At 47.5% G+C, this 13,426-nt stretch overlaps 1 protein-coding gene across 1 annotated transcript in view; it reads left to right on the top strand.

Annotated features, from left to right (window-relative positions):
• Nucleotides 1-4,955: 4,955 nt before the first annotated feature.
• The window catches only part of LOC108572086 (zinc finger homeobox protein 3-like), a 13,713-nt gene continuing 5,242 nt past the window's right edge, over nucleotides 4,956-13,426 (top strand). The window contains 2 exon segments of the mRNA XM_017934277.1: nucleotides 4,956-8,294; nucleotides 11,226-13,426. The exon segment at nucleotides 11,226-13,426 is cut by the window's right edge and continues 18 nt beyond it. Coding sequence (XP_017789766.1) covers nucleotides 5,126-8,294; nucleotides 11,226-13,426 — 5,370 coding nt within the window. The 5' untranslated portion in view covers nucleotides 4,956-5,125.

The following is a 13,426-nucleotide window of genomic DNA, read 5'->3' as shown; positions in this document are numbered from 1 at the left end:
GTAATTGAGGAGTTTTTTTTTTTTTTTGGAGAAGGTTGAATTCTTACGAACGTTTAATTGTTAATCGTTCGTTTGAATTGCGTTATTACGACGATTTTTTTTTTTGGAGTCTGGAGTGAATCACATTGGCTTCTGAAACGAATTATTTAGCATTCAAGGGCCATCGAAAGGGCCATTTTTCTCGTTTAGTGGTGCTAAGCTTAATTAGTGTGGAAATTTGTTTGAAATGTACAAAGATAAGCATCGATCAAGTGCTTCGGTACTGAAATTTTAAAAAATTCGAAAAGTGGAGTTAACCACTTCAGCCTGTGAACGACTCATACGCAGGTTCCTCTTTTAAAATCTCCTTAATTGAGACGAACTTGAGGATTAATCGTGGGAGTATTTAATTCTGTGGTGATCAATTGCTTAATTTCTTAGTCGGCAATTATTGTATTCCCGTTTTATGTATTTTGTACTTTTTACGTGGATAGAAAATACAGAATATCAGTATTATAGACACTCAGAAGTCAAAGTGACTACCTCCGTAAACTAACATTTATTAAATCTGTTTTATTTATGAAAAATTAAGCACCAAGCATCTGCTTCGATAACAAAATTGGAAGAATGTCAAAAAGGGAAGCTAATCATTTTTTCTGAGTAGCTGATATTAACACATTGCGTACGGCACTCTGCTCGCTCAACGCCCTTCCAGGGCCCGCACATTTTTGAACGCTTGAAAAAAACATTGTACAATGCATGTATGCACTTTTTTATTTTCATTTAATAAAATTAAATCGATTAATTATTATTTATTTCACAAACTTGAGTAATGCTTCAGAGTATGATATCTGGTGGAGCATTCTAATTTGCAACTATATCTGGCTTCGCTCCTTTTCCCATTGGACGAACAGACTTTACTTTTTCTTTTTTATTTCGCTAATCATTTGTCGCCTTGGTAATGTAACAAAACAATCCATTTTTAATCTCTTGAGTCGTCGATACGCGCGTATGAAAAAGCATTAAAACGAGATATCTCGTAACCCTATTATATTTCGTGACCCATACGCAATGTGTTAACCCTTTCGCGACTAGCGCCGGTTATATCCGGCAACCACTAAGCGCGTCGTTTCAACAACTCAAAGTGAAGATTTATTCTAAAATACAGAACAAGGCCTCAACAACGTTCTCTTTATCCAATGGATCCTTAAGTCCTCTGCTGTTCCAACGAAATCCTCTAAGATTATTTTACACGAACACACTGGGAGCTCGAAAAAGCGAGACACTCGTGGTGTGCACTAATAGCACGACGACCTGTCCGTTGGTGGCGTACTGATGCCTAGTTCCGCCGTCGCGAAAGGGTTAATAGTGAAACATTGAAAGAATATTTTGGAAGGATACTGCTTGTATCTGAGAGCTCGAAATGGTGTCAACTGTAAAATCCTGCGGAAATTTCAAATAACTTAAGGGATGTAGATTTGTGTAACTGTTTCCTTATTTTATCAGTGGGTACGTTCTCGTGAGCGGATGGGATTATAGGCTTGTTCTGTTTGCATAGTTTCAGGAAAGAGGTTTTGTGTACTTCTGGTATATACGACGTCGTTTTAGGGATTCTAAGTGAACACGTAATGTATAATACGATTCAGACGTATGAATGTGAAGTTAAACTAGAAATATAATGTAACAATTGTATTTTTATAAAAATTTATTATAAAATTTAGCAGTTTGCAATTATTGCTACCAAAGAATGAAAATTGAAAAGAAGTACAACGTAGCGCCGATACCTTTTATAATCATTCGTGCTCCAAACAAGTTCGAAACGAAATTTGTTAATAAATGTCGCTAAATTTGAAAAAGAAGAGTTTTTCGTTAACCGGTAACTCGTATTATCAATCGGGTAAAAATTGGCCTGACTGCGGCAAAGTTCGCGAGCAACCTTCGGTATCGATCGATAGATACACAGTAATCAAATTCATCGATCGCATTAGCGGCAACAATATTTCGCGGAAGAACTTCCTGTGTCGTTGAAGGAAAGGTGGAATCGATATATCGGCTTCGTCCAATGAATCCTCCTAAAAATACATAGTCATCCTGCGTTCGTCACGCCATCAAACTCGTTCGACGTGTTTCCCCCATTTCAGTGGTTTTCAAACGCTTATCGTACATCAGACACCTTTGGTATCCCAGAAAATCCACTTTTTGTGCAGCCAATTCTATGTCCTTTTTAAAAGAATTTCTTCCATAAATTATTAATCGTTAATCCATCGATTGATTAAATTATTTCAATTTGAAGAAATTCTGCCTGAAAATTATTACATTGTCTAAGAATCACTTTAGCAGAAATATTTTCCCAAAAATATCCGATACTTAAAAGCTGTGTTTGTTTAATTCTTTGAACAAATTTGCGCTCCTTGAAATTACTCGTATTTTCCTAAGATTTTTAACTTTCGTTTGACCAAAGATTGTTCGTCAGACGATGAAAAAAGGAGTACCTTGTGTCGCGTAAGAATTTCCGAGGGGACAAGAAATTTTCAGATACCGACGTTTTATGAACCCAAATCTACAGGTCGGAATCACACACCGTTGAGAATTCGCATGCTGCTGGAAACAGTTGAGATGTTATCGCGGTAATGAAAGAATGGACCCTTGTATTATTGAGATCGAGCTCGATCGAAAAGCTAGCTTCAACGTCCTTCCAACTCCTAGCTTCATCCAAACGGATAATAAATTAGTTAGAAATAGGTAACGTCAGGCAGGTGATGGCAGATTGGCAGATGTTTTTGGTTACACAATAGCGCCGGCCCTAATCTATTCCGTAACGGTGTTACCCTCGACTTCTTTTTTGTTTATGGACACCTACGTGTGCTCTATCGTCCTCGTTGGATTATTTTCACTCTTCACTTTCTGTTAAATTTTATAGTAACTGTTAATTGCGAATTGTGTTAAAATTGATATCGAAGAAAAAGAGTACCGTTAGATATATTTCTAACGTTTCCCATTACCACGTCATTTCATGGGAATGTCAGCTTTTTAGCAGCTTTAACTGATCGAGCGTTAGCTTACTGGCTACGCGTTACACATTGTACAAACGTGGTGTAAGGTAGTCACGCAACGAGTTTGATATCTGTTTCACTCGTACTGTGAAACGACACGTTAATCTCGATATAAAAACCTCTGTCCTCGCCAATTCGAACGAGAATTCTGGCCTACACCTGAAACACGGTAAAAGAAAAAAAGGCAAATTGTACAACATGGATTTCCCAAATTGTTGCTGAGGTAAGATACACGAGATCAATTGATGGACAACGTGAAGTAAGATTAAATCGTGTTGGTAAAAACACGCTTATCCAGGTGCCGAATAAATAGCATTATTCCCGTTTGGCGTATTCGCGTCACTTCTCCGTATAAACCAGGTAAATTGAGCATCCATCGGAGATAATTGATCGCTGTATTACCGATCCCCGGCGTTTCGGCGGAGGAAAACTCGACAAACGTTCCTCTGACCACCGCGATTTGCCTAGGCGGATCGATGGACAATAATCTGAGGAAATGATCGGCTGCCGCGACTCACGCATTAGAAAACCGGCAACGTACCTACGAGATGCCTGGCCTACGGTCACTGGATTATGGAGTTTGCACCGTGGAATAATAACTGTGCTGATAGCGGAGAGAAAGGTAGACGAGGAACCGGGATAGGTGTAACGAGATAGAGTAGGACAGGCATATCGCAATACTACACGATGTATCACGATGTCCAGCGGCGCGTTTGCCGCGAACGAGAAAGGAGACGGTGGTTGCTACAGGTTGAAAAGGAGGAAAAGTATTCCCCTAGGTATCTTACCTAGCTTCTTCCACGGGATCGGTGATTCTCGGTCCCGTCACGCCGCGCTACACCCCCACAAATGCACAAACACGTACACAGAGGCGAAGCTGGAAGCGCATAAATCTGCGTGCACCCGCTCCTCTCCTCTTTAATCCGTTAGATTATGGCGGCCGTCTTTTGAACCGCGATCATCCGCGAGGCCGCGATTTCGCGTAATTGGGACTGTATGATTAGGCACACGCTCGTTGCCAACAGGAATCCGCGTAATCCTGAATCTGTGTAATCCTAATGTCTGTGGGGGTATAGTGATACTCCCGAAGGCGATATCTCACGGTGAACCGCAACGGCGCATCACGTGTGCCTCAAACTTGAAATGGTAGAACAGTAGAAGCTTGTGTGAGCAACGTTTCGCGAAAGAGGGGAATACGTATTTCCATATTTGCTTAGGCGGTTAGTTTTGTGCTTTTATTGTTAGAAAAAGAGAGAATCTGGAACGGGACGTAGGCTAGGAGAGAAAACGGTTTTTAATCTAAGCATGCACAAGAGTAGCATTCATGATGGAACTTGAACGTTCGACCTCTTTCCGTTAGGCTCTCTTCTTGAACGTCGCCACACGCTCTGCCTAAGAGAGACGTCAATATCGAATCGATAGATAAGCTCGGTCAACGAGTCGCAAACACAGCTGGCACCACGGCGAGGACTCAGGTAATCCCGAACACAGGGTGCCTTGTGTTGCTCTGGTAAGTCTCCTCGGCTTTGTGTACCCACCGCCCCGCTATTGCCGGCTTGATCCTCTGTACACGCAGCTTGCCGCCTTTTCTACGTATTTCGCTATCTTTCCACTGTCCTCGGGGCGACCTCTGTTTGCCCGGATTAACCGACTAGACCATCTCTCGTAATGTTCCTCGCGAAATCATTCTCACTCCGACTGGCGCGGTACATTCTTCTAAATTCGACTAGAGCTGGGCTTACGTACGTTCCGTATCAAATTCGAATTACACGAAAAGTGAAATTGACAGGAAAAAGAGTAACGAAAGAAATTACTACGATTCGAGGGAGGGGGGGTCCGATCGTTTGAAAAAGCTCGACGTATTCACTAAAACGTGAAATTCCATTTTATGTTACAGGTACGACCTGGGGTTGTGTCGGGATAGCTAGTAAAGCATCTATCGGCGGTGGACAAGTGATTAGGACGGGGAGAGAGCGTAAGAAGGGGGCGGGGTGCGCGACGTTCGGTAGGAGAAGAAGAAGAGGAAGTCGAGAGAGTGTAGGCGCAGGCGCCGTAGGTGATGTGAGGCTGGCGCCCGCCTCACGTTTGGGGTGATGCCCTCCAGTGAGCCTCATCCCCCCCAGTACCACCTTCAGCACCACAACATTCCTCCCTCACATCTTCAGCAACATACGTCGACCGCGATCGGGCAACATCAGCTCTACCAGCAGCTGGTGGCGGCCCATCAACAGCAGCAACAACAACAACACCAACAGCAGCAGCAGAGACAGCAGCAACACGGCGGGCCCTTTCAAAATTCCACGTACGCGCAGCAAAAGCAGGAGATGAGCCCGGAGGAGGAGGGGGGTCGAGGGGGCGGGTCCCCCCCGGCAGCAGGGGCTGCTCTACATCAGCCCCACCACCCCCGGACGGCCAGTCCACCCTCGGGCACGGAACCCTGCACCCGCGATGCCATACCGACGCCTACACCGATTGCGGATACTACAACAACAACCACCACAACTACTATGACCATGCAGTCGCAGGGGCAACAGCAGCAACAACAGGAGCAACAAGGTCCTAGCCCGAGTCCTAGTCCAACGGGCGGCGACGTGGAGAAATTCGACGGTAAAATTGTCTACAATCCGGACGGTTCGGCGTATATTATCGAAGGGGAGAGCGAGCTGAGCGAAGATGACTCCTTACCGGACGGTTGTATCGTAGACGGGCGCGGTGTTTCGGTTCCTCATTCTCTAGTATTTCCTCAGATCGCGAGCGCGTACTACGTATCGAGATTATACGCGCACCAAGCTTACCAACAGCAACAGCAACAACAGCAACAACGCACGGCGGTGCAACAGCACAATCCCGATCTTCCTGTGATGCACAGCTATCGGGTGATCAGTTATAGAAGCGCGGAGGGTAGCAAACAACCGCTACCGCCCCCGGCGGCACCGCCACCCCCGGCCGCCTCCGTTCCCGTAAAACCTATACTAATGTGCTTCATATGCAAGCTCAGTTTCGGCTACGCGAAAAGTTTCGTAGCACATGCCCAGGGCGAGCATCAGCTCACCCTGATGGAAGACGAACGGCAAGTACTTTCTCATTCGACCGCGTCGGCCATCATACAAGCAGTGGGCAGAGGAAAACAGCCGCTGGTCAGTTTTCTCGAACCGGTGACAAGTTCGACCTGCCCGCAACCGTCGCCCGCGCAAATACAGAGCCAACAGCAACAGCAGCAACAGCGCACCGAATCTACCGATCACGAAACGCCAACCACAACGAGCACGCCTGCAAGTACTCCCGGAGTACCGAGCAGTCCTCAGCAACAGCAGCAACAACAGCAACAGAGGCCGTCACCCGGCACTCCCGCTACACCTACGTCACATTCGAATCATCCACTCGCGTACAATCATCAACAGCCGCAGCAGCATCAGTGGACCGGCGCACAAGTGAGCGCCGCCTCGTGGGCCAAAGCACCTGACGCTGCAGGCATGCATTACACCTCACCACCGCCGCCCACCTCCTCGACAAAGGGTTCACCATCCTCGTACGCCGCGCTGACCCAGCAACCGCCGAATTTCCTCACAGGCACGACCATCGGTGTCTGTCCCGAGCACATGCAAGGAAGGCCGAGCGGTGTCGAATGTCCGAAATGCGAACTTATCCTAGCCAGCAGCAGATTGGCCGGCCCAGGTGGACCGCTGGCTGGCATTCACAGCAGAAACTCGTGCAAGACCCTCAAGTGTCCGAAATGCAACTGGCATTACAAGTACCAGGAGACGTTGGAGATACACATGAAGGAGAAACATCCCGAGAGCGAAACGTCCTGCATCTATTGCATCGCTGGTCAACCGCATCCAAGGTTAGCCCGCGGCGAAACCTACACCTGCGGGTACAAGCCCTACAGATGCGAAGTGTGCAATTATTCCACCACGACGAAGGGCAATCTCAGTATTCACATGCAGAGCGATAAACACTTGAACAACATGCAGGAGCTTCAGCAGGGTGGCGGTGGAAGTTCGGCCGCGAACAATCCCTCGTCCTCGCAGGACACGCCGATGCCAACGAGAAGTCCGCACCATCAGCAGAATCACAGTTCGCACATCACCGGCCAGGCCGGGAATCAGGGGAAACCGAAGCCAACGTTTCGATGCGACGTCTGCAACTACGAGACGAATGTCGCGCGCAATTTGAGGATACACATGACCAGCGAAAAGCATACGCACAACATGCTGGTTCTGCAACAGAACGTGAAGCACATGCAGACCCTGTCCGCGTTGCAATCCCACCAGCAGGCGCAGCATCACCATCAGCAGGCGCAGCAGCAACACCAACAGCAACTCGAACAGCTGCTCCATCTCGGCGGCTTGGACAAGCCACAGCACGCGGAAGCCGCCCTCGCGGACATGGCTTACAACCAGGCCCTGTTGATCCAAATGATGACCGGTGGTCAGTTACCACCTCAGCTACCACCGGAAATCATGGGCGGCATGGCGAGCATGGGCGCGATGGGGAATCTCAGCGGAGACGTTGGCCTCTCGCCTGACAGCATGGATCCGCCGCCGGAACCGGCGGATCCCGATCCATCTCATCTCTATCATTGCTGCGTCTGCAACAATTTCGCGACCGATTCGTTGGAGGCTCTCGGCCATCATTTGGCCGTGGACAGAACGAGAACGCGCGAAGGGGAGATCCTAGCTCTGGTGGCCGGCCACTTTGTCTGCAAACTTTGTTCCTATAAAACCAATCTGAAAGCAAACTTCCAACTGCACTGCAAGACTGACAAGCACCTTCAGCGTCTGCAGCACGTGAACCATGTGAAAGAGGGCGGACTTCGGAACGAGTGGAAGCTGAAGTACCTCGCCTCGCCCACGAGCGCCGCGCAATTACGTTGTCACGCGTGCGACTATTATACAAACAGCGCTCACAAATTGGCCCTGCATGCCGCGTCGCCGAGGCACGAGGCCGCGGCCCTACTTCTTCGTCACCTGCTCGAGGCCAGTGCGAACGTGCCATCGCAGGCGAAATTGTACCATTGCGCGCTCTGCGGGTTCAGCGCGAGACACAGATTGCCGCTGTTGCAGCACGTTAGATCGTTGAGACACCTTCAGATGGAGCAGCTACATCAGCTTCATCGGCGAAGCGGTATCCAAGGGAACGAGACCCCGCACACCGATATCGGTGACGTTTTCCAAGTTATGAGCGATCCTGACGCTCCACCTGCGCAACAGTCCAGTCCCACCACACCGACTACCCCGAATGCTACCAGTGCCAACAATGGTGAGTAAATATTGACACGTTGCGAGTTGAACGAAGTTACTCCAACTTATTCTACGTTTTCTTTTTCTTAATTCACGGTCCCTCGTTGTAATGTAGTGTGAAAGTGGCGCCAAGCGTTCAGTGTTACATTTGTCAGAGAAGACGATATTACCGAATGTAATGAGATATTTTGTTTGATGAAAGAATCAGTGTTGCGCAGAGTGGGAGTTTTTAATGTTCCGATTGTCCTTAATACTTCTTTTTCTTCGCTGTCTATTAAAATTCGTGGAAAGTGTGTTGAGGTTGTTAAATTTTCATCGAATTGATACTTAAGTGTCACATAAATTGTCAGTTGCCTCTTGCTCGATGAATTTAAATCGTGTATAAAATACACGTACGTTTAACCCTTTCGTTACGAAGAGCGTACACATACGCCCCTCTAAAAGTGAACGCTCTTTACAAAGAACGACGACCGTGCAACAATTCGCTGGAATTTCATTTTCACGCTTGACACACGAAGAAAAGGAAAAGAAGAAATCTTTACGGGGAGGAGAAAAGAATGTTTATCGAGTATGCCAGCATTGTTTAGTACAATAATTGTCTGGTACCGCGCAAAGTGAGCGTTTCTTTGTCTTAAACGCGCCATGTCGGAAAGGTCGAGATGGTATAAAAAAGAGCATTAGCTGTCGACTTGGAGAGAATACAGCGAACTGTATTTCTTCTCTTTAAATACACGCAGAATTCGCGTCTATTAAATCGTTTTTTTTTCTAAAAGAGCGAACTCGACGAGGATTCGCGTGCCGCACGAGTAAAGTGCCGAATTCTTAATGAATTCAATATTTTCATCGATTATCGCGTAATTAGCGTGCAATGACGGTAATTTCGCGTGGCATATGGCGATGGCGTGTGCCATGACACGCACCAGTTCCGAGTGTTATTATATCGACCGTCTGTACTTACATAAATATACGAGAACGGTATACACATCGCAGTGCTGTCTAAGCTGAACTCCAGAAGTTTGGGGAGCCTCTACTATTTTGTCACCGTTATCACACTATAAGAACCCTGACAAATGTTCCGTTATCTTCGAGAAATAGGGGCTGTTTCCCATTTGAACAACCGAAACTGTACTCGTATCTTTCGTAGGTAGAAAAAGCATATCACGTCAGGATAAGCCCGTAAAACCTGTCGAGATGAAAGTAAGATTGCTAAATTTTTAATACAAGTCTCGTGTTAGACGTATTCCATTATAGCAAATGCACCATTCGTGTTTTATCAGTGATAAAATAAGATTTAATCAAACTTACCAATTTGCTGTAATAAAAGACGCATGATTGCATCGCTGGTAAAAGATGCTCTTATCGCCTGTTTTCCGTGTTATCTCTCTATTCGTAGAAAAGGTCCGACAAGTCCCTGCAAGCATCTAACGTTTCCTTTATCGTCAAGTTGGAATTGTTTCGTATTTCCTCCGTTGATTCCGACAATTGTCGAAAATTCAATATTTTATAGAAGGGGACGAACTGGGAAGGAGCTTCTATGATGGACAGCACCGATGTGTATACGTATAAAGCGAAACCAGCAGCAGGCGTTGCTTCGTCGCGTTTTTCCCTCGCAACTGACGCCTGTTCGATGTAAATGCGGTTTTGGACAATGGCAGACCACGCGAATAGGCGGTCTTTCTTTATTTCGCGTCTTGCTTTCTCCGGCGTGTACGCGTTTTCCCCCCTGAAGAACAACCCGCCGGTAATTTCGCATCGGCAATCTGTAATTTCAAGTGGTATTGTTACTGCCGGACAAGGAAGCATCTGCGACGTCTGCACACACCATTGCCGAGCCTCCCTCGATATTTTTCGTCGTTACCGAAATACTCTTTCACATTAACTCGTTGACTTTCGTGTGTCGTGTGTGCGCGCGGCCTAGGACCGTTGAATTTGTCCCCCAAATTATGACGAGATTGCCCCCAAAATGAACGGTGACATTTTCTCTCGATTCATTTTCATAGTTTTCAACGAAGGTCATTTTTCTCAAGTAGACGATGAATTGTGAGGAATTTAAACCAAATTTATTGGAATTGTCACCATTCCAATGATTTTTTTTTTTGTTGCTTTGTAGATGATTGAAGTCAGCGACAACGATACCAGAAATTATGTAGATTTATTGAACGCGTTTCTTTAAATTAAAAATTTTCAACTTTCAATTTTAGACAATTTTACAATTTCTGCTGTTATCGGGAAAAAGAAATGTGATATAATGAATATCTTTTAGTAATCCTCGACTGTTTACCAAATTTTGTCCTAAATAGGGCCTTGCAATTGGAAGGATAGTAGCGCCATTATGGTACCAGCGTGTTGTGTTTGTTATTTGAGAAAATATCTCGATTACAATGATTTCTAAATGCTGTCGTTAGTAATTTTAAAATTTGAATGAAATGAAACGTGAGTCTGCAAAATATAACACTGAACAAAAATTTGGTGTCGCCAGGGCGAGAAATGCTTTTGCCGCCGTTACACATAATTTACTTTCTCTCACAACATTATCGACTTATAGCCCTATTCACATGCAGCTGCAAGATTAATGGTTGTTAAGATTTTTTATGTCGATCGAGGATTTATCGGCGCCTCAATAGAAAGGGGAATTATACGCTCGCGTTATCGGCAGATGGTAATCGGAATATTAAGGGAGAAGAATTATTTCTGTTGCGTGGTGTTCCAAATGATAATTTCCGGATTTCACTGTTCAGAACTAGTTTGTACCGAAGTATCTCTAAAATTGACGTTAAAGTGGCTTTGAATAGAAATAAGAAATTGCAAATATTGTACGTATAAATATTTCATTTTCCGCACACGTCCACGTAAGAACGCCGCTCTCGATTTAATTTAACGCTCGTTAACGTCGATGAAACCCTCTGTTCGTATCACTCGACGAATCCGTATTACCGTTTTCTTCTTCCAGAACGACGAGAGGAAGGTAGCGACTGCGGCAGCGAAGTGAAGCAAGAGCCAGATAACGATCAGGAGGCAGAACAAGAGCCGGAGAACGAGCACGAGGAAGTCACCTGCCCGTATTGCACTTATCAGCCGACGTCGCGCGAAGAATTGAGGCAGCATTTGCAAGTGGCCCACGTTCAGGATGCCGAGGACAAAGCGGAGGCCGTAAAGGAAGAGCCAACGCCAGAATTATTGTGCCCGCTTTGCCAGGACGGCTTCAAAGAGCGTTCCGCTCTCGAGAAGCACGTGATGCAAATTCACTCGGTGAACGCGGACGGCTTACAACGGCTGCTGCTCCTGGTGGACCAGAGCCATTGGCTGAACAACAATCCGAGAAACACTTCGACGCCGGCGGTTACTACACCTACATCGCCCACCACCACCACTAAACCGCCGCAAGAGGAGGATATGAGCGAGCGTGGCACCAACGAGGAGATCGAGGAGATCACCAGATGCACCGTCTGCGGCCGCGTGTGTCGCTCGTTGGAGGAGCTGCAACAACATCACAGAGAGACCCATCCGGCCACTACGCCCACGCTTGCCGTTAGCGAGAAACACGTTTACAAGTATCGATGCGGACAATGTAGCCTGGCGTTCAAAACCCTCGAGAAGCTGCAACAGCACTCGCAGTATCACGCGATCAGAGATGCGACGAAATGCGCGCTCTGCGGACGGTCGTTTCGCTCGGTTCAAGCGCTCCAGAGACACCTCGAGTCTGCTCACGCGGACCTGCACGAGGACGAACTGACGCAATACAAGCAGAGCCTGCTGCACGCCCATCCGTTTCTTCAAGCTCTGACAGAGGAGGCTCTCCGCAGGCAGGGCAACCTCTCCGGCGAACAGAACGTCGAAGACGATGCCAGCAAGGCGGAGGAAGAGGAGAGCGACGCGAGCGACTCGTCGCCGCTGCACAAGGAGCAACGTCTTCTCGAGGATTATCTGAACAGTCAACCGGTCGCCGAGGATTCGTACCACGATCCGGGGAGAAAGTTCAAATGTCATCGCTGCAAAGTCGCCTTCACCAGGCAGAGTTACTTGACCGGTCACAATAAAACGCTGTTGCACCGCAAAGGGGAGAAGATGTCCTACCCGATGGAGAAATATTTGGACCCGAATAGACCGTACAAATGCGACGTGTGCAAGGAGAGTTTCACGCAGAAGAATATACTGTTGGTTCATTACAACAGCGTCAGTCATCTGCACAAGCTGAAGAGAGCGATGCAAGAGCAGGGTAACAACAACACGTTGATCTCGGTGATACCGCCAGCTAGTCCAACGGAATCGCCCGATTCGCAGCAAGACCAGGACAAAAAACCGTACAAGTGTAACATCTGCAAGGTGGCCTACTCGCAGGGCAGCACTTTGGACATTCACATGAGAAGCGTGCTTCATCAGACCAGGGCCAGTAAACTGCCAGACCTTGCCGCCAGCGGACAACTAGATCTTGCCCGCCCGTTGATCGAACAGCCGCCACCGAGCAGTCCTAATAGCCCGCCGGTTAACACCAGCACGTCTGGGAACAGCGGAACGATGCTGTCTTGTCCTCGATGCAGCGCTTTATTCGTCAACCAAGAGCAGCTCGCCACGCATCAACAGCTCTACTGTATTTTCAGCAACCCGCTGGCATTGTTTCAACAGCTGGCGGCGTCGCAGCAGCTCGCCTCGTCGACAACGGCGAAAACACCGCCGCCTGCGTCGACGACGCCCGGACCACAGCAGCACATGCAGCAATCCACGCAACACTCCTCGCAGACCACGCAGGACATTCTATCCCAGCCGCGTCACAAAACGTCACAGATGTACAAGCATCTCCTCGAGAGTTTCGGATTCGACCTGGTGATGCAGTTCAACGAGAACCACCAAAGACGTCAGCGCAAGGAGGAGGAAGCTGCTGCCGCGCTGCAAGCCCAACAGGAACAACAGAAGCAGGAGCAACAGAAACAGGCTCTAGCTGCTCAAGCTGCTCGCGAGAGAGAGGAAGAGGCCGAGGAGCACACCGACGACGACGTCATACCGGAGCTAACCAGAAGCACGTGCCAGCATTGCAACAAGGAGTTCAGCAGCGTTTGGGTGTTGAAAGCGCACTGCGAGGAAGTCCATCGCGACTTGGTACCGCGTGAATTTCTCGAGAAGTACGCTCAGCAGTTCAAGTGCGAGTACGAGAAG

The sequence above is a fragment of the Habropoda laboriosa genome, unplaced genomic scaffold (genome assembly GCF_001263275.1).
Source record: "Habropoda laboriosa isolate 0110345459 unplaced genomic scaffold, ASM126327v1 scaffold67, whole genome shotgun sequence".
NCBI classification, from domain to species: Eukaryota; Metazoa; Arthropoda; class Insecta; order Hymenoptera; family Apidae; genus Habropoda; species Habropoda laboriosa.
The sequence above is the reverse complement of the archived record's forward strand: the minus strand, read 5'-3'. Positions and strand labels throughout refer to the sequence as shown.